The sequence below is a fragment of the Heptranchias perlo genome, chromosome 19, assembly GCF_035084215.1.
Source record: "Heptranchias perlo isolate sHepPer1 chromosome 19, sHepPer1.hap1, whole genome shotgun sequence".
Classification (NCBI taxonomy): domain Eukaryota; kingdom Metazoa; phylum Chordata; class Chondrichthyes; order Hexanchiformes; family Hexanchidae; genus Heptranchias; species Heptranchias perlo.
In genome coordinates, this window is record NC_090343.1 from 9664937 (window position 1) to 9691073 (window position 26137).

Here is a 26137-nt window from a genome sequence, read left to right on the forward strand (position 1 = left end):
CCAGTTATACCCTCCCGGTAATGGGTTAATTTCGCGCCTCATCAGTTTGCTCCATTGTCCGATTTGGGCTGAAAACGTAAGACAAAAGGGGGTCCCGATCTTGGCCCATTTACATTCATGGCCGGTACCTGTACTGATCTGTTCCATAACTGCTTTCCATTGTTCCGAATGTTCCTTGATGGGCTATCTTTTGTCCTGGGATTTCTCCTGCTTGAATTTTGATGTGTAGGCTGGCAACGTTGATGGCTTGCCTCAGGGCGTGAATGCAACTGCATTGTTCAAAGAAACCTGTCTGAAACACGGAGCCTGCCAAGCTGTTGGAGAATCCAATTTCAAATCTGCCGGCCCTTGGCCATGTGTCTGACCGCAGCCATTTTGAGAGACCCTGGATTTTTTTAAAACACAGTCACACCAGGGTTTCTTTAATAACTCCAATAAATCTTTGGGGGAGGGAACATGTGAAATTTTGCGAATCCCTTCACTTGTGAGAAACACAAAATTCTAAGATGTACTTGTGTAAAATTGCCATCCTTTACATTTTCAATAGCTTTGACTGTAGCTGGACGGTATGGCTAAAAGGAGAAGGAAAACTAAGGAGTACTTTTATTTAAAGTCCTCTGCCGATTTATTCAACCCACAGCTGTGGCGTTGGACGCGGGGAGTTACAGTGAAGTGCGCTCTTCAGGTGGAGCGGGGGACCAGAGCATGCAGAGTTGAGGTTTATTTAGGAATTTCTCTACAGTATCAGCTGAGGAAGTGTACGATGCAAAACAGGTGGTGAGAAAATGTACTTGCAGCGTGACAAGTTTACATGGGCAGTTCTCATTATAAATGTGGACGTAGGAATTTATAACGGGAAAAGTTGACACAAAAGTGTCACAGAAGCATAACAACAGGAAGCAAGGTTTTTTGTGACAGGAAGTGCGTGCAGACGTAAGATATTTAATGGTATGTGTTAGCCTCGGCAGAATTTTTATTTACACTTTTTACATTTTTTTTTTAAAAACTTTTTTTAACTGGCGCGGAGACTCTTCAGCCAGGTCTGTGTCCCCACTCTGGTGATATCACCAGCGGCATCTGCTGCGTCCAGGAGTAACTGCGTAGCAAGCAGCAAGCCTGCAACGTGAAGCCTGTGAGCTGCCACACCCCAGGAGACCGTGCTGTTTGGCGGGAGTGCAGATTTCCCCGCCGTGACAGCGCGGTTTCCAGGAATTGCGTAGCTTTGGAGCAGCTCTCATTCTGTTTCGGAGTTGTGACGCCTGCTGTTCCATTATGGTCGCTCTGGGATGTTTCCTGTCAGCGATGTAACTGGAACAGCTTTGCTGGGAGGCAGACCCCACTTGAGGGTCTCCATTTTGGTAAGAAAATCAGCTTTATGTTCAGAAAAAAGTGGATCAGAATTTCTCTTGTGTTATTGTATATCTTTTTGTCTATAGACTACTTTGAATGAAGGTACTCCCTCAGAATTTCAGTTGACATTGATGGTAGATTCAGTAATATTGAGATGCTGCTATTTAAAAATATGTATTGGGGCGCAGGGGGCTGGAGCCCCAAATACAGTGTACCCCCCCCCCCCAAACAGTGCAACATAACCTCATGCTTTTGATCCTCAAGTCAGTGAGTCACTGTTTCCCATCACTGAAGGGATTGAGTAAAGCCTGGCCCTTTCCTACAAATACTTGAAAGGAAAAAAGGTTGCAGGGCTACAGGGAAAGAGCGGGGGAATGGGACCACCCTGGATTGCTCTTACAAAGAGCCCAGCACGGACTCGATGGGCCGAATGGCCTCCTTCTGTGAAAGAGAGAGAGATGCCAGCACCACACTTTTCCAGTTCCTATTCGACGGTTTCAGAGTAACACCGGTAGAGGCCAGGGAGGAAGTCGGGGAGGAAGGAGGCTGTCCTCTTGGCCAGAGGGGATGTGGGGCAATCTTTTACATGTATTTTTTTTTTAAAAAGCAGAAGCAGAAGGGGAAGAAAGGTTCTTTTTTTCCCCACCCCTTTCTCTACCGCTGAAGGTGTTGACTCCCTGCTTGGGTGTGATTCCTGCACACTCCGATGTTACCCCTCGCTGGTGTGCCCAAGTGACTTGGCTGAGATACAGGAACCTAGTGACACAGCAGTCAGAGACATAAATCTCCATCCCACCAATCCATGGTATTAATTGTGAGCGTGCCCCACATCACTGCATTTTTAAAAATGACACCTTTCCCCCTCCCTCCCTCCCTCCCTCCCATATATCCTTGTGGGACAGTGGCAGCTTAAGTCATCTCAGTAGCGATAATGTCTTCTGATGCCGTTGACACTACATTTGTGGAAATGACATTGTGCTCGATAATCTCCCACCGGGAAGCGGGCAGGTAGGGGGGTGGGGGGCGGGAGTAGTGTACTTGAATAACTGATGTGTGCTTTGCTTCGCGTGTTTGTGCAGACCAGAGGCAGCCCATGGACACCCGAGGTCAGGGCCAGAACAGAAGGCGGTCTCTGCGCCTAGCTTCCGGTGACAGCAACTCGTCATCCACTGGCGCCCCGGGTGAGGGAGCAGAGTCTCGGAGCAGGACAAAGGACCAGGAAAAAGCCAAGGAAGGTGAAGTTCTGATCATTTCCTTATAGAAAAGAGCTTGTTTTCTTGCTGTGCGAAGGAGGCAGTAAGCAAAAAAAAACATGGTAGAGTACGAGCCTGTCCTGCCTTTCAGTGTTTAAGTGTATTCTTGATCTCAGTAGTGTTTTAGGGAGGTGCTAAACAGAGCCTGGTATTTATCCCATTCTGCCCTCCGTCCATAAGAAAGAGATATTACAGGGGGAATCACCCCAGGCACACTCTTGTGTATCTGTTTTCTCAGAAATGTTGCGCTTAGCCTTGGTATAATGAATGTGCCTAGAAGTTTTGAGCGAACTTTTAAGTTTATACAGTAACGATTGCATTGTCGGGGCTCCATTTAATATTAGAATGTGAACAAAGGAAGCCGGTTATAAGGAAACTGATGGAATCCAAGATAATGCTGCGATCGCCAGATTCTAAAGTCGTGCTGTGATTGCACCCTGGATGCTGAACATATAAATCATCCAATCCATGCCACATCCCTTCTTACTGCAGTGTGCTGCAGGATGGCTCTTAAATGGTTCGTGTTCTCTTAACGCTGAGAATCAGTCTGTACTGCACATGCCTCGTTGTACAATGGCTGTTTTTACAGTTCTCTTGCAGCGAAGATCTATGTGGCAAAATAGTTGAACTCCTAATGTTGGGAAGCTGATGCGACTGGCATCTGCCAGCATTTGGCCACAGCCTCACGAGGACAGTCAGCAATTACACCACTCAGTCTGCACTCCGAGCACAATCACAGCCTCGAGAACACACTTCGTGCAACACCAGACGCTGCTTTTCTTCCAGTTCTGGCCTCTTGTGCATCCCCGATTTTAATCGCTCCACCACTGGCGGCCGTGCCTTCAGCTGCCAAGGCCCTAAGCGCTGGAATTCCCTCCCTAAACCTCTCCGCCTCTCTACTTCTCTCTCCTTTCAGACGCTCCTTAAAACCTACCTCTTTGACTCAGCTTTTGTCACCTGTCCTGATATCTCCTAATGTGGCTCGGTGACAAATCTTTATCTGATTATGCTCCTGTGAAGCGCCTTGGAAGGTTTTACTATGTTAAAGGCGCTATATAAATGCAAGTTGTTCTTAAATATCATCGGTTGTTCGCCTCAGATTCACCAATTGAACTTGAGCTAGCAGGATGTGTGAGTTTAATCAGTGGAATTGAAGGGGAGAGAGAGATAAGTAATTATTGTAGCAGTTCCATCAATAGCTCCCACTAACTTCAGGGGGAACGACGGGTTTGTCACAGCTGATTGCGCTCTATAATGTTCAGTATAACAAGGCTGCAAGGTATTTGCCCAGTTAACTGGTGTAGGAAAAGCCACTCTCCCTGTAGCGTTCTTCACAGCTCAGTCTGATTGGATTGATTTGAAACCTTAAACTGCAATATTGAATGAAATATTGTTTGATTTGAAACTTTAAATTGCAACATTGAATGAAATATTGTTTAAAAAAATATGTAAGAATGTGGAACGTGCTACCACAAGGAGTGGTTGAGGCGAATGGTATCGATGCATTTAAGGGGAAGCTGGATAAACACATGAGGGAGAAAGGAATAGAAGGATATACTGATAGGGTTAGATGAAGAGGGGTGAGGGGAGGCTTGTATGGAGGATAAATGCTGGCATGGACCAGTTGGGCTGAATGGCCTGTTTCTGCGCTGTAGACTCGATGTAAAACTATGGGCCGGATTTTGCTGTGAAAATAACGGTGAGGCTAACAGCGTTCAACGTTATTTATGCGCAAATCGGACAGCAACTTCCTGCAAGCGGAGATGTGCAGTTAAACGCAAAAATCCGGAAGTTGCTGTCCGAGATGCGCTGCCCCTCCATAAACTGCAGGAGAACGGCATCTCGCCGACTGGCTCCCCATTCAAGTGTATTGAACAGCGTGAAGTTCCTGTACTGACATCGTAGATACGGACTAAACTCACCATAAAAAGTTAGGGCTTGTCCATTTCAGTCTAAGTACCCTTTTAATGATGTGATGAGTCTTAATTACTGCCAAATAATCTCTCTGGCAGTGAAAATTAACTTTCACAATTGTGGAGTCTCATTCCTTCAGCTTTTAATTGTTATTGGAGATTTTTTAAAAATGTGATATTTTTTAAAACTATTTTTTCTCTCTCTCTCTCTCAATACAATCTTTCTTTCCCTCTCTTTATTTTGCTTTCTGTACCTGATTTGACATTGAATTCACTGTTCGAACTTACACTTCCTGGTTCAGACTCTGCAGTGTTCATTAACGATTCTTCAATCTGATTGGTTAAGGAGACATACAGTTGCTTGCCCTGTTCACACAGGTCCCAGATGCCCTGTAGAGGGGGCCGCGCTGTTTGAATCTCACACTGACGGTGACTTGCCGCGCAAAACCCAGTAGAAAGTCTACGGGCAAGTGCACGTCGAACGAACAATTGCTCGCTGCTCATGTTAAATTCTGGCCCTCTCTAAATGCATTAATGTATTTAATCATTGCAAAAATAGATTAAAAGTACAGTATGTTAACTAAAGTACAGTATGTTAACCAGTCGTGAATGGTGGTGGACAATTAAACGACTAATGGGAGGAGGAGGCTCTGCAAACATCCCCATCCTCAATGATGGCGGAGTCCAGCACGTGAGTGCAAAAGACAAGGCTGAAGCGTTTGCAACCATCTTCAGCCAGAAGTGCCGAGTGGATGATCCATCTCGGCCTCCTCCCGATATCCCCACCATCACGGAAGCCAGTCTTCGGCCAATTCAATTCACTCCTCGTGATATCACGAAACGGCTGAGTGCACTGGATACAGCAAAGGCTATGGGCCCCGACAACATCCCAGCTGTAGTGCTGAAGACTTGTGCTCCAGAACTAGCTGCGCCTCTAGCCAAGCTGTTCCAGTACAGCTACAACACTGGCATCTACCCGACAATGTGGAAAATTGCCCAGGTATGTCCTGTCCACAAAAAGCAGGACAAATCCAATCCGGCCAATTACCGCCCCATCAGTCTACTCTCAATCATCAGCAAAGTGATGGAAGGTGTTGTCGACAGTGCTATCAAGCGGCACTTACTCACCAATAACCTGCTCACCGATGCTCAGTTTGGGTTCCGCCAGGACCACTCGGCTCCAGACCTCATTACGGCCTTGGTCCAAACATGGACAAAAGAGCTGAATTCCAGAGTTGAGGTGAGAGTGACTGCCCTTGACATCAAGGCAGCATTTGACCGAGTGTGGCACCAAGGAGTCCCAGTAAAATTAAAGTCAATGGGAATCAGGGGGAAAACTCTCCAGTGGCTGGAGTCATACCTAGCACAAAGGAAGATGGTAGTGGTTGTTGGAGGCCAATCATCTCAGCCCCAGGACATTGCTGCAGGAGTTCCTCAGGGCAGTGTCCTTGGCCCAACCATCTTCAGCTGCTTCATCAATGACCTTCCCTCCATCATAAGGTCAGAAATGGGGATGTTCGCTGATGATTGCAGTGTTCAGTTCCATTCGCAACCCCTCAAATAATGAAGCAGTCCGAGCCCACATGCAGCAAGACCTGGACAACATCCAGGCTTGGGCTCATAAGTGGCAAGTAACATTCGTGCCAGATAAGTGCCAGGCAATGACCATCTCCAACAAGAGAGAGTCCAACCACCTCCCCTTGACATTCAACGGCATTACCATCGCCGAATCCCCCACCATCAACATCCTGAGAGTCACCATTGACCAGAAACTTAACTGGACCAGCCATATAAATACTGTGGCTACGAGAGCAGGTCAGAGGCTGGGTATTCTGCGGCGAGTGACTCACTTCCTGACTCCCCAAAGCCTTTCCACCATCAACAAGGCACAAGTCAGGAGTGTGACGGAATACTCTCCACTTGCCTGGATGAGTGCAGCTCCAACAACACTCAAGAAGCTCGACACCATCCAAGATAAAGCAGCCCGCTTGATTGGCACCCCATCCACCACCCTAAACGTTCACTCCCTTCACCACCGGCGCACTGTGGCTGCAGTGTGTACCATCCACAGGATGCACTGCAGCAACTCGCCAAGGCTTCTTCGACAGCACCTCCCAAACCCGCGACCTCGACCATCTAGAAGGACAAGAGCAGCAGGCGCATGGGAACAACACCACCTGCACGTTCCCCTCCAAGTCACACACCATCCCGACTTGGAAATATATCGCAGTTCCTTCATTGTCGCTGGGTCAAAATCCTGGAACTCCCTTCCTAACAGCACTGTGGGAGAACCGTCACCACACGGACTGCAGCGGTTCAAGAAGGCGGCTCACCACCACCTTCTCGAGGGCAATTAGGGATGGGCAATAAATGCTGGCCTCGCCAGCGACGCCCACATCCTGTGAACAAATAAAAAAAAAGATAGAGAAGACTTGCGTCTAACCCACACAGGGCTCTCTTAACAGTCCTGATCACAAGATTGGCTTTGCCACCCAGCCATTTGATCTTATCCTTTCAGAACATCAATCCCAGAGTCCCCCCCAACTTTATGACATCCAGCTGTTTCTTAAATGAGTCTAGTATTCTGACCTTGACCGTCCGCCCTGGCAAGCCCTTCCAACTCTTTGATACCTCTGTGTGAAGAAATACTTCCTGATGTCCATTCAAAGCTTGCACTTTAGAAAGCACCGAGTGCCAGGCTAGTCTCAAACAATTCTCTCCCTCTGGTTCAGTTGGTAGATGCACAGCCCAGCTTAAAACTGGACCGTGCAGACGAGGAAAGTCCCAGGTTTCCATTCCTGCTTGATGTTGAGTTAGCTTATCTCAGCAAGGGTGGAGCTATGGTGGGGAAGGGAGGCTACTGTTGTCCTCAATACCCCCTGGGTTGTGCGGTGGGGCGAACGGATGGAGTGGAATTATGCCAGGAAAATTAACTTTCACAGTTGTGGAGTCTCATTCCTTCAGCTTTTAATTGTTATTGGAGATTTGTTAAAAATGTGTGTTTTTTTTTAAAAACTATTTTCTGTCTTTTTCTGTCTCTTTCTCTTTTTTTCTTTCTCTCTCTCTCTCTCTCTCTCTCTCTCTCTCTCAATACAATCTTTCTTTCCCTCTCTACTTCGCTTTCTGTACCTGATTTGACATTGAATTCACTATTCTAACTTACACTTCCTGGTTCAGACTCTGCGGTGTTCATTAACGATTCTTCAATCTGATTAGTTAAGGAGACACACAGTCGCTTGCCCTGTTCACGCAGGTCCCAGATGCCCTGTAGAGGGGGCCGCGCTGTTTGAATCTCCCGCTGACAGTAACTTGCCGCGCAAAACCCAGTAGAAAGTCTACGGGCAACTGCTTGCTATTCAGTGACTCATAAGAATATAAGAAATGGGAGCAGGCGTAGGCCACATGGCCCCTCGAGCCTGCTCCGCCATTCAATAAGATCATGATTGATCTTCTGCCCGATCCGCATACCCCTTGATTCCCCTAGAGTCCAAAAATCTATCGCTCTCGATCTTTTATCTCGTTGAAACATATAAAATTCTGACCGAGCTAGACAGACTGGAAGCAGGGAGGATGTTTCCCCTGGCTGGGGGGGTCTAGGATGAGGGGTCACAGTCGCAGGATACAGGGTAGGACATTTAGGACTGAGATGAGGAGAAATTTCTTCACTCAGAGGGTGCTGAACCTGTGGAATTCTCTACCACAGAAGGCTGTGGAGGCCAAGTCACTGAATATATTTAAGGAGCTGGATAGATTTCTAGACACAAAAGGCATCAAGGGGTATGGGGAGAGAGCGGGAATATGGTATTGAGATAGAGGATCAGCCATGATCATATTGAATGGCGGAGCAGGCTCGAAGGGCCGAATGGCCTACTCCTGCTCCTATTTTCTATGTTTCTATGAATATGCTCAACAACTGAGCATCCACAGCCCTCTGGGTTAGAGAATTCCAAAGATTCACAACCCTCTGAGTGAAGAAATTTTTCTTCATCTCAGTCCTAAATGGTCGACCCCTTATCTCGAGAGTATACCCCCTAGTTCTAGACTCCAGCCAGGGGAAACGGCCTCTAAGAATTTTATTTGTTTCGGTGAGAGCACCCCTCACTCTTATGATGAACTCCTGCTGGAATGTGCACGTGGAAAATGACCACGATTGACAATGATGCCCCCCGTAGCCAAATAACCTGTCCGCACTCATTGTCCAGCTCACACGTGAAGAATGACCGCTTGGGCAAGGTACTGCGGGGTGGCTTAAAAAACAGAAAATCCTGGAAACGCTCAGCAGGTCAGTCTGTGGAGAGAGAAACCGAGTTAAAGTTTCAGTTCATAGGAACAGGAGTAGGCCATTCAGCCCCTCGTGCCTGCTCCGCCATTTGATAAGATCATGGCTGATCTGTGATCTAACTCCATATACCTGCCTTTGGCCCATATCCCTTAATACCTTTGGTTGCCAAAAAGCTATCTATCTCACATTTAAATTTAGCAATTGAGTTAGTATCAATTGCCGTTTGCGGAAGAGAGTTCCAAACTTCTACCACCCTTTGTGTGTAGAAATGTTTTCTAATCTCACTCCTGAAAGGTCTGGCTCTAATTTTTAGACTGTGCCCCCTACTCCTAAAATCCCCAACCAGCGGAAATAGTTTCTCTCTATCCACCCTATCTGTTCCCCTTAATATCTTATAAACTTCGATCAGATCACCCCTTAACCTTCTAAACTCTAGAGAATACAACCCCAATTTGTGTAATCTCTCCTCGTAACTTAACCCTTGAAGTCCGGGTATCATTCGAGTAAACCTATGCTGCACTCCCTCCAAGGGACCTATCGTCAGAACTCACGGCTCTCGTTTGTAAAACCATTAGAGTCCGCTTCTTCAGGAGAGATGGGGAGAAAACGGTGAGGGGTGGGAGGAGATTCGGTCCAGATGTGACAGTGGGGTCCGCTGCCGGCTAAGCAGAGTTAGTCAAAGTACATAAAAATGTATTTGAAATAGGAACTTGGGGCAGAGCATGTAGCTTAACAATTGCAAGGAAGTGGTGTTGGAGGAGACCAGTTTATTTCATGTCTGAAAACTGGCCGAAGATGAAACGTCGGCAGAAATCTGCGGTGGAATGTACCTCTTTTATCTCCCCCGCCCCCCCCATTAAAATTAAAATGTTCCAGTTGGAACCAAAGTTTACAGGTCCAGTCTGTAAATAGACTGTTTCCTCTCACTCCTTACTACACCACGTCCTTCGGTAAACCACAACTCTACCACACCCCATGCTGTACCACAAATCTGATAGTGTAATATATATTTAAGACTCCCTCATTGACGTGGACACCATATAAACCACCCTGTCCGTACCACACCCTTTGTTGTTGTTCTGAGGTGGTGGACAATAACTCATGCCATTGTGCCCCCCATCTCTGACAATTAGTATATGTAGCGCATACCTCATTATACACAGGCTGCTTTTACAGCTACATGGGGAAAATAATCGAACCCGTTCGGCCCATCTTGCCTGTGCCGGCCCTTTGAAAGAGCTATCCAATTAGTCCCACTCCCCTCAATTGAAGGGGAACAATTTTCAGGGCTATGGAGAAAGAGCAGGGGAGTGGGACGAATTGGATAGTTCTTCCAAAGGGCCAGGCACGATGGGCTGAATGGCCTCCTCCGTAGTGCTGTATCATTCTATGATTCATAAGGTTAGGAAGCACTGGCCCTGTTAGGTTCGATCCTTCACTCACAACTAATCTGTTCCCCATATTCTGCCTCTATCTGTCTGCAATTCTTTATATGGACCTTCAGTCATACTTTCTGCTCAGACAGTCATGAACTCTGGAGTAAAAGAAGATCAGGTGTAAAAACTGAACTAAGTTTTTAGCACCACTGTCCATCTGATGAAAAATTGTTTGCACTAACTTAAATAAACGTCAGCCCCAAGTTTGTAGGTGACTCGAGATTGCATGAAAGTGAAACTTGTACCCTTCATTTTCTGAACTGTGTGCGAGGTCGTTTTGACTGTTTGTTTCTCACAGCAGTGAACTCCGATCCCCCTGCCCAGGCACAGCAGGCTCCGGCTGACCAAGCTCAGTGTTCCACGGATGCCACCTCCGACGCTTCAGTGCCCGAGGGTGTTGCCAGCCCTGACCACCCGACCGACGAAGCAGCGAAACTGGACTCCCCCACGCCAAGCTCAGAGCCAAAAGATCCTTCCAGCGAAGCAGGTAAGCTGGAGATGGATGTTCCAGCCCCATGTGTAGTGAGTGCACCGATAGAATAAATGCTGGGTTGGTGTGATTAGGCACTGGGAGCGTGCAACACAGCGTGTTCATATTTTATCGTGCAGAATAAAGAGTAAGTGAATACAGAAAAGGCTGGAGAAGCTCAGCAAGTCAGGCAGCATCTGTGAAGAAAGAAACAGTTAACGTTTCAGGTCGATGACCTTTCGTCAGAACCGGAAGATGTTAAAAGAGTTTAAGTTTTTAAGCAAGGTACAGAGCCAGGGAAAGGGTGGGGGAGGGAGGGCGGGGAGGAAAGAACAAAAGGGAAGGTCTGTGATAGGTTGGAGGGCAGGAATAATTAAATGACAAAAGTGATGATGGTACAAGGCAAGGAGGGTGGTAATGGGACAAGTAAAGAAACAAAAGGTGGGTTTGCAGGAGCTATAAATGGCAAAAGCAGAACCATTACCAGCACCTGCGGTTCCACAAAAAAATGGGAGCAGTGGTTATGGTCTGAAGTTACTGAAATCAGTGTTGAGTCCAGAATCTTTCGTTTCGGCACTTTACAGCCTTCCGGACTCGACATTGATTTCAACAACTTCAAACCACAACCACTGCTCCCATTTTTTTTTGTGGGACTGCAGGGGCTGGTAATGGTTCTGCTGTTGCCATTTACAGCTCCTCTAGACCCATCTTTTGTTCCTTTACTTGTCCCATTACCGCCCTCCTTGCCTTGCACCATCATCCCTTTTGTCATTTAATCACTCTTACCCTGCACCCTATCACAGACCTTCCCTTTTTGTTCTTTTCTCCCCTCCCCCTGCCTCTTTCCCTTGCTTAAAAACTGATAACTCTTTAACTTCTTCCAGTTCTGACGAAAGGTCCTCAACCTGGAACGTTATCTCTGTTTCTCTCTCCACAGATGCTGCCTGACTTGCTGAGTACCTCCAGCATTTTCTGTTTTTACTTCAGATTTCCAGCTTCCGCAGTATTTTGTTCTTGAAAGAGTTAGTAAAAGTTAGCTGAATCTCAAGGTAGTTTTGAAGGCTGAATTCAGTTACGTTTTCATGTTGTAAAAATGTTGTGCTCATCAAGGGAGTGGGATGTTTATTCCACCTGTTTATCCAAGGGTCTGTTATATTTTGGGATGGATGCAGAATAAAGCTTCCTACACGCTGCCCCAATCGTGCCCCGTTAACCTCCCATCTCGAGAGATAGAGGGTGACCTCCTCCGTGGCGTAAGTGTAAACTTTTCTGTGTCCCGCACGCTGTCGTACTGCGCGGTGTCTCCGCAGGAGTCCGTCAGTTGACTCTAAAACTGCGGACAGTGTTGTGCTGTGCACTTGTGCTTCCTCCCCAACCCCACCCCGAGGAACAGGATTAGAGTTTCTGCTCTAAACTGTTCTCATTCAGAATCTTTAGAGCCACGAAAGATAAGATTTAATTCCCATCCGTCTGGATTCGAACTCTGGCGCCAAAAGCGGAAACGTCTCGGCGATAACATCTCTTGCCACGATGAGTAAAAAATTAGCAGGTTTTTTTTTTAACAAGCGGAAAGACAAAGGGTTTTGCTGACCACCCCCTCCCTCTCCTCCTGCCCTCACCTCCTTTTGGAAGGGGTCTTGTCAGTGAGGCCCTCCTCACCACCCCCGCCCTCTTCGGAAGGGACCCTGCTGACGGGACCCCCATCTTTAGGAAAGTGACTTGTTGGTAGTGTAGAAGACCCACGAGTAATTCTGTTTTGTTTTCCTCTTCTCAGCTCCTGTTGTGAAGCGTGTGCCTCGATCCCAGAACCCAAACAGATACAGTAGGGAACCCTGTATGTTTTTGTTTTAGTGAGGCCAGCAAGGACTCGCTATTGCAGCATCCCTGTCCGTCCGTCTGCCTGTTTGCCTGTGTGGGTGGGTGGGTGTGTGTGTGTGTGCGTGTGTGGGTGTGACTGTGTGTGTGTGTGTGTGTGTATATATGTGCTTACTCGTCTGCTAAATCGCTTGTAGAGGGCTGTGTGAAAAGGGAACAGAAGAATTTAGTCGTGTATTAAATTTCAGAGAAAGTTGGGACTCTCAGAATTACAAAACTTCACATCAGCAGAAGTTGTAGAGCTCGGGCGCTCCTGTGACATTGGCTTAGCAAAAGGGCATTAACTAATATGGTACTGTTGGCTTAGCAAAAGGCATGTGTTGCATACAAGATCCTTTGCAGTTTAGCAACAAAAACTAATCCATTGTGTATTGCATGGGGTGCTATTGATGTCAGTTAGGTTGGAGATTTCCCCCCTTTTGGTCAGTGTTACTCAACCCAACGATTTACCTCCATGCAGGTGACTAGTTTTTACAGTTTCTTTCCCTCTTCCCCCTCCCTCAGCCACCTCCCCTGGACGTGGTACAACATTCCTCAGCACGAGTTCTGCGGGTACGTCGTGTGCTGCCCACGCCTCGTTCCCCAAAGCTTTCTCCGCTCCTGGGGACCGTGGTTCTTCCCTGGACAGTGAGTGTCAGACTATTGCACCATGGAGGGCATCACTGCCGCACCCAATCGTCGTCTCCCAACAATCGGACGCATACTCTTTCCAGCATGAGTAACTGGATAGTGATCAGGAGCAGGCACTGTCCGATTCTTTTTAACTTTTCTCTCTCTCTCTTTCCTCCCCGCCCCTCCCTCAACTAGCCCTGTAGTTTTGTTGTCAACTGATGCGGCATAACGGGGTATAAACTGCTTTCAGAACAAATCCAACGGCAACCCAACAGTAAACGTGTGGCGTGTTTTTTTTCCTGAGCGGGTGGAGGGGTAAAAATTCTCTCGCTTCTGTCCACTCCCTCTGGCCTCCAGTAGTAACCCCATGCCAGTTCCTGCTCCTTCCATCGACCTCGGGAGCTCTTGGTACTTGTATATATCATCGCAGAGATGTAGCAGCGAGCGACGCTCTGGTGTTCAAACAAAGTTCGTAAGCTACCCCCACGTTTCATTCTCGTTGGGGTAACAATGTTGTCTGATCCCTCTGATGATATCAGGGCCTTTAACTTACTCCTAGGTATGTTCTTTTTTTAGACAGTGTTGTTGAACTAGCCGACAGGTGCATTGCGTTGCTTGACACTATAAGCATAACAGCCATGCAGGTCTTCCTGGCACGTCACTAGTTTGTCTTACTTAACTCCTCTCTGAATTGCTGGTGTCTTCATTTTTATACCGGGGAGAGCGGGGTGGGTGGGGGGTGGGATTGCGGGGAAGGAAGTTCAATTAATTGTAGAAACTCAAGGTTATGTTTTTTTTTTGCCCTCTTAACTCTCTCGTCCCCCAGTAACGAGCACCGCTCAGAGCCCTGAGGATCACTTGCCACCCAAAGCGCTGATCATCGACCTGGACCACAACAAGTTTAAGTGCAAGATTCCCGAGTGCTCAAAGGCCTTCCGCAAAGCCAAGATGCTGCACTATCACATGAAGTACTACCATGGCATGGACAAGGTGGAGCCGGATCGGAGCTCCCCCAAGAGGAGCATGCAGACACGAGGCTCCTGCGCCTCGGAGGTGGAATCCCTCCTGGACAGCCCTAAGAGACGCCGAACCACATCGGGCACTTTGCGTGAGTATTGAAACATACAATAGAATTGCGCAGCACAGCAGGAGGCCATTCGACCCATCCTGCCCACGCTGGCTCTTTGAAAGAGCTACCCAATTAGTCCCTTGCTCTTTCCCCTTAGCCCTGCAGATTTTTCCTCTTCAAGTATATAAAAGACAATAATCCGGGACAAAATTAATCGGCGCCTGGAAAATTCTGGGCTAATAAATGAAAGTCAGCGCGGATTTGTTAAAGGCAAATCGTGTTTGACTAATTTGATTGAGTTCTTTGAAGTAACGGAGGGGGTTGATGAGGGTAGTGTGATTGATGTTGTGTGCAAGGGTTTTCAAAAAGCAAAGTACCACATAATAGACTTGTAAGCAAAATTAAAGCCATGATTAAAGGGACAGTGGCAGCGTGGATACAAAATTGGCTAAAGGACAGAAAGTAGAGAGTAGTGGTGAATGGTTGTTTTTCAGACTGGAGGGAAGTATACAGTGGTGTTCCCCATGGGTCGGTATTAGGACCACTGCTCTTTTTCATATATATTAAGGAACTGCACTTGAGTATACAGGGCATAATTTCAAAGTTTGCAGATGACACGAAACTCGGAAACGTAGTAAATAATGAGGAGGATAGTAACAGAATTCAGGAGGACAAAAACAGACTGGTGAAATAGGCAGACACATGGCAGATGAAATTTAACACAGAGAAGTGTGAAGTGATGCATTTTGGAAGGAAGAATGAGAAGAAGCAATAAGTGCTACAATTTTAAAGGGAGTGCAGGAACAGAGAGACCTGGGGGTGTATGTACATAAATCTTTGAAGTGGCAGGACAAATTGAGACGGCTGTTAAAAAAGCATATGGGATCCTGGGCTTTATTAATAGAGACATCGAGTTCAAAAGCAAGGAAGTTACGCTAAACCTTTATAAATCACTTGTTAGGTTTCAGCTGGAATATTGTGTCCAATTCTGGGCACCGCACTTTAGGAAAGATGTCAAGGCCTTAGAGAGGGTGCAGAAGAGATTTACTGGACTAGTACCAGGCATGAGGGACTTCAGTTACGTGGAGAGATTGTAGAAGCTGGGATTGTTCTTAGAGCAGAGGACATTAAGAGGAGATCATGAACAGTTTTTATAGAGTAAATAAGGAGAAACTGTTTCCAGTGGCAGAAGAGTTGGTAACCAGAAGACGCAGATTTAAGGTGATTGGCAAAAGAACCAGGGAGGATTTTTTTTACACAGCGAGTTATTATGATCTGGAATGCGCTGCCTGAAAGGGTGGTGGAAGCAGATTCAATAATAACTTTCAAAAGGGAATTGGATAAATACTTGGAGGGAAAACATTTACAGGGCTATGTGGAAAGAGCAGGGGAATGGGACTAATTGGATAGCTCTCTCAAAGAGCCGGCACAGGCACGATGGGCTGAAAGGCCTCTGTGCTGTATCATTCCATGATTCTTTATCCAAACCCCCTTTTGAAAGTTACTATTGAATCTGCTTCCACCGCCCTTTCAGGCAGTGAATTCCAGGTCATGACAACTCGCAGCACAATTTTCCTCATCTCCCCCCTGGTTCTTTTGCCAATGTGGTTCCATTGGCGGGGGGCAGAAGTGCCATTCTCACGTGCCCGCGGGCAACAAGTGTTGGTCGTCTGTTCACTCTGAGGGGGTGGGCGGCCTTCACAGTCGAGGCTGCAGCTGCCCTCGCCTGCTATTAACATTTGTATTTCGAGTATGTGTCACTGGATAGCAATCAAATACAGGACCCTGGGCTGATATTTCCTCTCTCCTTCCCCCCCCCCCACTCCCCCCGACTCTGTAGCTTACAGGAGGCACTTTGGACAGACAGAATCTTGTTAGATAGACTTCTTCATGGAGTAGTTTTCTTCAGGTTTGGAGTCTGACGACTGGAGATACACTTGAAAAGGAAAAATTTGCATGGCTATGGGGAAAGAGCAGGAGAGTGGGACTAATTAGATAGCTCTTTGAAAAAGCCAGCATAGACACGATGGGCCGAATGGCCTCCTCCTGTGCTGTGTGATTCTGACTGCTGCCGGTATAGATTGAGACCACTGAATGATTAACAGTTGTGAAGTCCTTGAGTTGATCAAGGAGTACTTTGATTGGGAGATTCTATAGCGAGTATATCATTCAGTGTCGTCGCTGATATTTTTCGAAAAATACCAAACAGTCGGCGTGCAAAATCGTCTCGCAGTCGGACTGTGGGTGTTTCTTTCACTAGGATTTCAGCAAAGTGTAACAGTGGACGTGTGAGATTTTCATACTCACTCCCCTTAAACTATTAATGCTACTAGATTGTAGATTTTGTCCTTGCAAACTTGGGTTGTCTGTGGAGAGAGTATTTTGAGCTTTGTAATAACAGTGAAATACAGGTCTGTCTTTGGTGGTGGGATCGATTTGAGGTAATGAATTAAGAACATCATATAAGAAGTGATTGAAGTGATTTTTTTTTCCCTGTAATGTATTTGAATTAAAGTAAGTAAGGAAGAATCTGCATGTGTGTATGTTTATATGTGTGTGATATATATCTATTTTGAGATAAATGACCAGTTAATCCCCTGTTCCTCTTTGAATACCACCATGGGATTTTTTTTAAAATCCCCTGAACGGACAGAGGGGGCCTTGATTTAATGTCTTATCCGAATGACGGCACCTCCAACAGTGCAGTATTCCCTCAGTACTGCACTGAAATGTTAACCTAGGTTATGGGGCTTGAGCCAATGACCTTCTGACTCCGAGGTGAGAATTGCCACTGAGCCAAGCTATTCCAGTACTTTATAAATACACTAATACAAGTCTAGTATGAACACAGTAATTGTGTTACCTGGATATTTACTTGGTTCCCTTGTACATATATCGCCTATTTCCCCGTAAGTAGTGCAGGTCTCATCTGCAGTATCTGTGGTTCCCTTCCAGATGCGAATCAACACGTGTCTCATCGGGATTCACAGCCCTCCAGCGCTGACCTGAGAGCTGCAAAGCTGAATGAGAAGAGACGGATATCGGCGCCATCTTCCCTCGACATACCTGCACAGTCCAGGCCGTCTCTCCGAGAGAAGAGCAAGGACAACCAGATGGAGAGGTCTCATCGGAAGCTGCAAGACCGGGAAAGGGGCTTCACAGAAAGTGGTAAGGACGAGTGGAGCACGCACACCAAGAATCACGCCAGTGTTCAAGGGACTGTGTTTGTCCTGTTCTATCTAAAATGTTATGGCAAGCACAAAAGGTCTGTGTGAAAGAGGCATGGACCGTGAGAAGCATCCCTTGATGAACCAACTTTACAACCCATTAGCAGCTGACTGTTTTTCCTCTCTATAGTTAAATAATGGCTCTTGGTTCTAATTGCTGTGGTATTGTTGCCCTGGAATATTTTTCCATATAAAAGAAGTTGGCTGCCTGGTGCTCCAGTTACGTGTACTACAGAGTGATCAGATGCGGGTTCACTGCCTCTGATGTCCTTACTATCTGCAGTACTTTGCTGTGCCTCCTCTACTGTCTGGCTATGGATGTAAAGTGCTGTACCATCCCCCTATTGCCATTGTGCTCATATTTCTGCACGTGTTCAGCACTGTGCCAGGTCCTGCAGACTGTGTGTCGTGTAGTGCCTGCAGTGCTGTCCGTGGACAATGCTCTGCCATGCACGTACCAGCTAGTGAGAAGTTGAGTAATTATCGAGTCAGTTTTCTGTCAGTCTAAAATAATTTAATTGCCCCGCATCTCTGCTGTAATCACGCGCAGGAATGAAAGAGAGGAGCAAGGAGAAAAAGTTCCGAGATTTCCTAAAGGTGAAACTGAAGAAAAAGAAGAAAAAGAAAAAAAAGTCAAAGTCTGGTGAGATGATTTTGTCGTCTGTAGGAAATGTTTCCATATGTAAATATTCACAGGTAGTAGACACAGAAATAACCGATCAGCGGTGTCTTGATGCTCTGCCCGGTTGGGAAGCTGAGCCTTTTAAACCAGCACAGTTCTTGTTTCATTCCTCTGGCCTTGGCTCTATGCTCGTTCATGATCCATCGCAGTTGCAGGTGTGCTACAGTAGGCCTCACTGTCCCTGAGCTCGCAAGAGGAGTAAAACCAGCTGCTCCCGCCTGCTGTCCCAGCAGGGCCGCAGGATTGGGTTCTGCTGTGATGCACCCTCCCTCCTTCCCTTGGTGGCCAAGTCACTATCGAGGCTCACGCACCTGGAATGGCCACTTGGGTGAGTTACTGGAGGGAGGGCTGGCATTGCCTTTAGAACTGTGCCGGCCAGCGCCCTCAGAAGAGGAGTGGGTAAAATTGGCCAGGGGGCGGGGGAAGGCCTGAAGAGAACACTGGTAAGACGGGGGCATGGGCTAAAAAGTGGCAGATGGAATCCAATGTCCGTAAGTGTGAGGTGATGCATTTTGCTTTAACTAAAATAACAGCAGTGATTACACTCTGAATGGACGTAGACTCGGTGCTGTGGAAGAGCAGAGGGATTTGGTGTTTACAGGTTCACAGGACTTTAAAGGCAGCACCTCAGGTTGAAAAAAACGTTCTGAAAAAAAAATCCAATGTAACTCTAGGTTTCATCACAAGTGGTATAGAATAGAAAAGCCATGGGCTGACAATGAGCCTATGTAAAAATTTAGTAAGATCTCAAAGTACTGTGTGCAGTATAGGGCTCCACACTATAAGAAGGGTATTGAGGCTCTAGAGAGGGTACAATACAGATTTACTAGGATGCTGCCTGAATAAGGAAATAGAAATACAAAGGTACACTAACTGGTGCAGATTATGAAGCGAGATGATAGAAATATTTAAAATTAAGAAAGATTGGGACAGGGTAGATAGAAGCAGACTGCTTCCAGTAATTGAGGGGCCACAGATAGAATCATACAGCACAGAAGGCGGCCTTTCAGCCCACTGTCTCTCTGCCGTCTCTTTGAAAGAGCTATCAAATTACTCCCCTCCTCTTTCACCACAGCCCTGCAATTTTTTCCCTTAGAGTATATTTATCCAATTCCCTTTTGAAAGTTACTACTGAATCTGCTTCCACCGCCCTTTCAGGCAGCGCATTCTAGATCTTAACAATTCGCTGCATAAAAAGATCTCTCCTCGTCGCTCCTCTGGTTCTTTTGCCAATTACTTTAAATCTGTGTCCTCTGATTACCGACCCTCCTGTCAGTGGAAAAAGTTTACATAGAATTGCATAGAATGTACAGCACAGAAACAGGCCATTCGGTCCAGCAAGTCCACGTTTATGCTCCACATGAGCCTCCTCCCTCCCTACTTCATCCAACCCTATCAGCATATCCTTCTATTCCTTTCTCCCCCATGTGCTTATCTAGCTTCCCTTTAAATGCATCTATGCAATTCACCTCAACTCCAGGTGATAGGGAGTTCCACATTCTAACCACTCTCTGGGTAAAGAAGTTTCTCCTGAATTCCCTATTGGATTTATTAGTGACTATCTTATATTTATGGCCCCTAGTTCTGGTCTCCTCCGCAAGTGGAAACATCTTCTCTACGTCTACCTATAAAACCCTTTCATAACCCCTCAGTCTTCTCTTTTGTCTCCTCAATCTTTCCTGATGGGTATAACCTCTCAGTTCTGGTATCATCCTATTAAATCTTTTTTGCACCTTTTCCAGTGCCTCTATATCCTTTATAATAATGGAGATCAGAACTGTTCACAGTACTACAAGAGTGGTCTAACCAAGGTTCTATACAAGTTTAACATAATTTCACTGCTTTTCAATTCTGTCTCTCTAGAAATGAACCCCGGTGCTTGGTTTGCCGTTTTTATGGTCTTATTAACTTGCGTCGCTACTTTTAGTGATTTGTGTATCTGTACCCCCAGATCCCTCTGCTCCTCTACCCCATTTAGACTCTTATTATCCAAGCAGTATGTGGCCTCCCTATTCTTCCTATCAAAATGTAATACCTCAGACTTATCTATATTGAAATGCATTTGCCAATTACATGCCCATTCTGCAAGTTTATTAATGTCTTCCTGTATTTTGTCGCAGTCCTCCTCGGTATTATCTATACTCCCCAATTTGGCGGCGTCCTCAAATTTTGAAGTTTGATTCCGGAGTCCAAATCTTCCTATTTACTCTATCAAAACCCCTTATAATTTTGAACACCTCTATTAAATCTCCCCTTAACCTTCTCTGCTCTAAGGAGAACAACCCCAGCTTCTCCAGTCTCTCCACATAACTGATGTCCCTCATCCCTGGTACCATTCTAGCAAATCTAGAATCACCAAGACCTTGACATCCTTCCAAATACGTGGTGCCCAGAATTGGACACAATACTGCAGCTGAGGCCTAACAAGTGATTTATAAAAGTTTTTATAACTTTATAACTTACAAGATTAAATGTAAGAGATTTAGAGCAGAGGGCAAGAGAAACCTCTTCACACAGAGAGTTGCGAGGCTGTGGAATTCACTTCCAGGCTTAGTGATTGAGACAGGAACTATGTCAGCATTCAAGATCAGATTGGATAGGTGGGTGATGGGAAAGGGGCTGAAGGGATTTGGGAACAGGGTGGGTAAATGTGATTGGAACTGTTTGCTCACGGAGAGGGTAGATTCCGACACGGACTGGATGTTGTAACTTCAATATATTTCTACGTATAACTCGATCGTTTACTGTCGTAGTTTTAGTTCTTGGTTCTGGGGATTAAAAGAAATTAGATTCTGCCTCCCGTTGCCTATGACGTTTTGATATGGATTTGCTTTATTTGTGCAGTGCCATTATTCTGACGGCAGGTGGTAACGGTGCATTTTGTAGAGCGGGGTGTGTACGTTTTGTACTGCGTGCAGTGGTCAGAAAATAATCCTCTTTAATGGTTTGATGTTCCTTTTCTCGCCTCACCCCCGTCCCCCGGGTTTATACCATCAAACACTTCCACCAGCTACATCTTGTCACACAAGCCCCAAGAATGATACTCTTATCGATTGCTCTGCGGTTGCCTCTGTGTATTGCAGTTCAGCTCCTAGTGGTGATGACTTGTTCCCAAACTGTAGGTGACTAGGTGGTAGAGTAGGTAATGGGCCACCCCCCTTTTCACCCCTGGGATTTGAAATCCTCCCAACGTGGAGGGGATGAAAGTTTACCCTCTCTGCTGGCTGTAAGATACACCCTCTCATGCCTGCAATCAAAGCATGCTGTTTGTGCGGTGTAGAGGAAGCTTTGCTCCGTAGGTTCGACACTGGGTGATTAAAAAATGATTGCGTCACCTTGATAAGCACAAATTTCACAAAGTAAAAGAATTCAAAAAATGTTATGTTACTGTGAAAGATTGTTCAAACCAAAGCGAGGGGAATGGTATAGTTATGCCCGAGTTAAATTAGTCACGGTTAGCAGAACACTGTCTGATCTCATTAGCAGGTTTGTGATGGGTGGGAAAAGGTTAAATGTGTAGATCCCTGCAGTTGTGTAAAATGGGCGTGGAACTGGACCGCAAGTGTGGTAACGTGGGGGGTGGGTGGAGAGAGAGACGTGAAGCTGGGCAATCTTAAGGTGTGGGCAAAGCTTTAAGATGACATGATTCAAAAAAAAAAGTGACTGTTTCCGAGATATTGGAGAAAAGCATCGCGCGTTAATCAGGAGCTCTGTTGGATAACAGTTTTCTGTTAACTAAGTGTACGTCCCCAGCAGGGATGTGTGTGCTTTTTTTTCCTGTGACTTAGCCAATAGAGCAGGCAACCACTCCATTCTCGGGGCCTCTGCCGACGCTGCTTTTAAAGCTGAAGCCGGGAGGAACGCGCGAGAATCCGCTCCCCGATTTTCTCCCCTCTTCCTCCCGCCGTGTCCTTTATAAAGCCCAGCCTCTGCTCGGTGCCTCACCCGGAAGGAGCCATTCTGAGCGGTGTTCCTCGCGTGCGTGATACCTGCCGTTCTACCGCGCCGCATTCGAGCTTGGACGCACGTGCCGTCGCCCTGTTTATAAACCTTTAACTTAAACAGCGCGTTTTTCCCTTGGTTTTCTTTGCGCCTGTTTTGCTTCGGCCCAGTTTGTACAATGTTGTCGGAAAGATTGTGCTGACATCTTTGAATTCTTTGATCGCAGAGTTTTCTGGCAGTGAAGAGAACATAGATGTCTCCAGAGATTTCCCACCTAAAAAATCCACATTCCCTTCAACCAGATCTTCCTCCTCTTACAAATTTCCCTTCTCCCATAAATACACATCCTTACGCAGTTCTGACTCTGGATACTACATGGAAGGACTGAAATTTGACGGTTGGTGATCTGATTTTTTTTCTTTTTCGACATTCTCTCCAAAATACAGTAATGCTGGGTGTCCTACTTTGCTTGTTTTAAAAGTACTCTGGAATAGAAAGAACTTGCATTTATGTAAAGCCTTTCACGGCCTCGTGACGTCCCAAAGCGCTTAACAGCCAATGATGTACTTTGAAGTGCAGTCACAGTTGAATGAGAAGGCTGAGGGGTGACCAGATAGAGGTCTTTAAGATTATGAAATCGTTTGATAGGGTAGACGTAGAGAAGATGTTTCCACTTGCGGGGGAGACCAGAACTGGGGGCCGTAAATATAAGATAGTCACCAATAAATCCAATAGGGAATTCAGGAGAAACTTCTCTACCCAGAGAGTGGTTAGAATGTGGAACTTGCTACCACAAGGGAGTAGTTGAGGCGACTAGCATAGATACGTTTAAGGGGACATTAGATAAACACATGGGGGAGAAAGGAATAGAAGGATATGCTGATAGGTTTAGATGAAGTAGGGAGGGAGGAGGCTTGTGGGGAGCCTAAACACCGGCATAGACATGTTGGGCCGAATGGCCTGTTTCGGTGCTGTACATTCTATGTAATGTAAGGAATACATCGAGCTGTGTGGGTTATTATGGGATTGCAATTATATAGAGAACAATGAATATGTGGACGTGATTACAACCTTATAATCTAGTTGACGGGTTTAGATGATCTATATATAGAATATGTACTGTAATGAATACCTGGAAGTGTGATGTGGTCTGTAATTTAACGGAGGGATTGGCAATATAATTTTTGTGAATTAATTGAGAAATAATTTGCAGTCAATTACTGAGAAAAGCTGTGTAATTTAAAGAAAGGATGCATTCTTCAAAACTTGATGGTAGCACATGGGAGCTGTACACCACAGCTCCCTGCTGCACCCTTCAGAGATACCAGACAGGTAGAAACACCAGCTTCTGCATGACCAGCAGTGCCTGTCATTCTTGCAAATCTCAAGAGCTCTGGTGGTTAACCAGTTTATCCATTTTATAACCTAACATACACACGAGTCAACCTGGGTCAGTTGTTCCCTTTTAGTCTTTGCGTTTCGCATGTAGAAACAAAGAAAGTCTTGCATCTTTCGTGACCTCAGGACATCCCAAAGCACTTTACAGCTAATGAAGTACTTTTTTTTTAAGTGTATTTCGCTGTTGTAATGTAGGAAAATTACACTGCAATATTCATCAAATCGTTTCTGTTTTTGAAAAGAACTTTGCTAGCAAGCTTTTGGGATTGAAAAGTGGGTAAAAACTGGGGTGGGGGAAGGCTGAAATGGTCATTGGTAATTTGGTGGGGGGGGGCGGTGCAGGGGTGGAGTTGTTACACAGTTTAAAACAAAAACAGTATTAGTGTCATTTGGGACAAGCAAAGATGACTGCAGTTTGGAATCAGCAGAAATCTAAATTCATGGAAAATGTGAGTATTTGGGGATCACAAATTAGAAATCAAAGTCAAGTCCAGATCACTAATTAAAAAAAAATCTAGTTTTTACCATGATGACAAAATGGCAGAAAAGGGTAAAAATTGACAGGGGGTTTTGGGGGGGGGGGGTAAACAATGCCAGTGGAGAAAAGCAACAGGAATTCTTCAGTAAAAATTGACACACAAATCTGGAGGTTCTGCAGTTCCACCACCAACAACTTACACTTATGTAGAGCCTTCAGTGTAGAGATGTGGCTCACGGTGCTTCATGGAGGCACAAGGGAAAGAGAGGCCGGGCCATAGGAGAGGTTACAAAGAGTGACCAAAGGGGAGGGTTTTTAGGAGGGTCCTGAGGGAGGTGGAGAGGTTACGGGCGGCAATTCCAGAGAATGTGACCTGGGTGGCTGAAGATTGTGGGGAAAATGGGGGGTGTACAAGAGGCCAGAGTCAGCGGGACCAAGAGTACAAGGGGATTGTAGAGCTGGTGGACGTGAACGAATTGTGTTTGCCCAGTGATACCGTGTACATGCGCAAGAGGTGAACTAAGACGCACACCAGTCCTGCAGTGCTACACCTGAGCAAACTGTTCCTTTATAGACCAGTGTACTGTATACGTTCAGGAGCTGACGTTGAGTTTTCTCAAGTTGTACAGTACCAGAGCTGAGTGCACTGTTTCCACTTGACCGGAAAGTGCATAGACACTTGCAGACATCGATTCTGAGACACACACACACACACACACACACACACACACACACATATATGAGCCCTACATTTTCGAGGAGGGAGCCAACTCCTTTTTGCCCACAGCATATTGTAGCTCTGTAGGAGTTAGGACTGAGGCACCTCTGAGCCCCGCGTGGCACAGGCACGAATGAACTGTGTGCTGTTTTTTTGATTAGCACCGTGTGGTAATTCAATCTTGACGGCAGTACTAATGTGTCAGATGTTTCAGATGACGATCCGACAAGTGACTCGTCCACAGACAGTCTACTCTGGAGCGAAGACGAGTATAGTCAGGACGTGGATGTGACAACCAATCCCGACGAGACAGGAGATGGGGACGACAGCCAGTTAGAAATTGTACGCTGCGTCTGTGAGGTGGAAGAAGAGAATGAATTCATGATTCAGGTATCAGTAAAGCTTTGTGATACAAGTCCCAGAAAAAATTAAAATAAAAATGTAACCATATTAGTTTATGGTCAGTAACCAGAGGACACTGCTTTAAGATAACTGGCAAAAAATCCAGGGGGGAGATGAGGAGAATTTTTTTTTACGCGGCGAGTTGTTATGATCTGGAATGCACTGCCTGAAAGGGTGATGGAAGCAGATACAATAGTAACTCTTAAAAGGGAATTGGATAAATACTTGAAAAAGGAAAAATTTGGGGGAAGAGCAAGGGGAGTGGGACTAATTGGATAGCTCTTTCAAAGAGCCAGCACAGACAGGAAGATATCAATGGACTGGTCAGGTGGACAGAAAAGTGGCAAATGGAATTCAATCCGGGGAAGTGTGAGGTAATGCATTTGGGGAGGGCAAACAAGGCAAGGGAGTACACAATAAATGGGAGGATACTGAGAGGTGTAGAGGAACCTTGGAGTGCTGTAAATTTCATGTCCTGAAGGTAGCAGGACAGGTAGATAAAGTGGTTAAGAAGGCCTACGGGATACTTTCTTTTATTAGCCGAGGCACAGAATATAAGAGCAGGGGGGTTATGCTAGAACTGTATAAAACACTAGTTAGGCCTTAGCTAGAGTACTGTGAAAAGTTCTGGTCACCACATTACAGGAAAGATGTGATTGCACTAGAGAAGGTACAGAGGAGATTTACGAGGATGTTGCCAAGACTGAAGAATTTTAGCTATGAGGAAAGATTGGATAGGCTGGGGTTGTTTTCTGTGGAACAGGGGAGGCTGAGGGGTGATTTAATTGAGGTGTATAAAATTATGAGGGGCCTAGATAGAGTGGATAGGAAGGACATATTTCCCTTAGCAGAGGGGTCAATAACCAGGGAGCATAGATTTAAAGTAATTGGTAGAAGGATTAGAGAGGAGTTGAGAAATGTTTTCACCCAGGGGGTGGTGGGGGTCTGGGACTCTCTGCCTGAAAGGGTGGTAGAGGCAGAAACCCTCATCACATTTAAAAAGTACTTGGATGTGCACTTGAAGTGCCGTA

General features: G+C 46.0%; 1 protein-coding gene across 7 annotated transcripts in view; it reads left to right on the top strand.

The window, feature by feature from the left end:
- The window catches only part of LOC137335138 (PHD finger protein 20-like), a 58773-nt gene that overhangs the window by 21688 nt on the left and 10948 nt on the right, over window positions 1-26137 (top strand). The window contains exons 8-15 of one of the 7 annotated variants that reach the window (XM_068000268.1): window positions 2430-2585; window positions 10536-10721; window positions 12478-12537; window positions 14017-14298; window positions 17215-17427; window positions 18037-18129; window positions 22337-22507; window positions 24910-25094. In XM_068000268.1, coding sequence (XP_067856369.1) covers window positions 2430-2585; window positions 10536-10721; window positions 12478-12537; window positions 14017-14298; window positions 17215-17427; window positions 18037-18129; window positions 22337-22507; window positions 24910-25094 — 1346 coding nt within the window. Of the gene's footprint in view, window positions 1-2429; window positions 2586-10532; window positions 10722-12477; window positions 12538-14016; window positions 14299-17214; window positions 17428-18036; window positions 18130-22336; window positions 22508-24909; window positions 25095-26137 lie in introns of all 7 variants that reach the window. The other 6 variants (XM_068000267.1, XM_068000270.1, XM_068000269.1 and 3 more) reach the window with 6 other exon arrangements.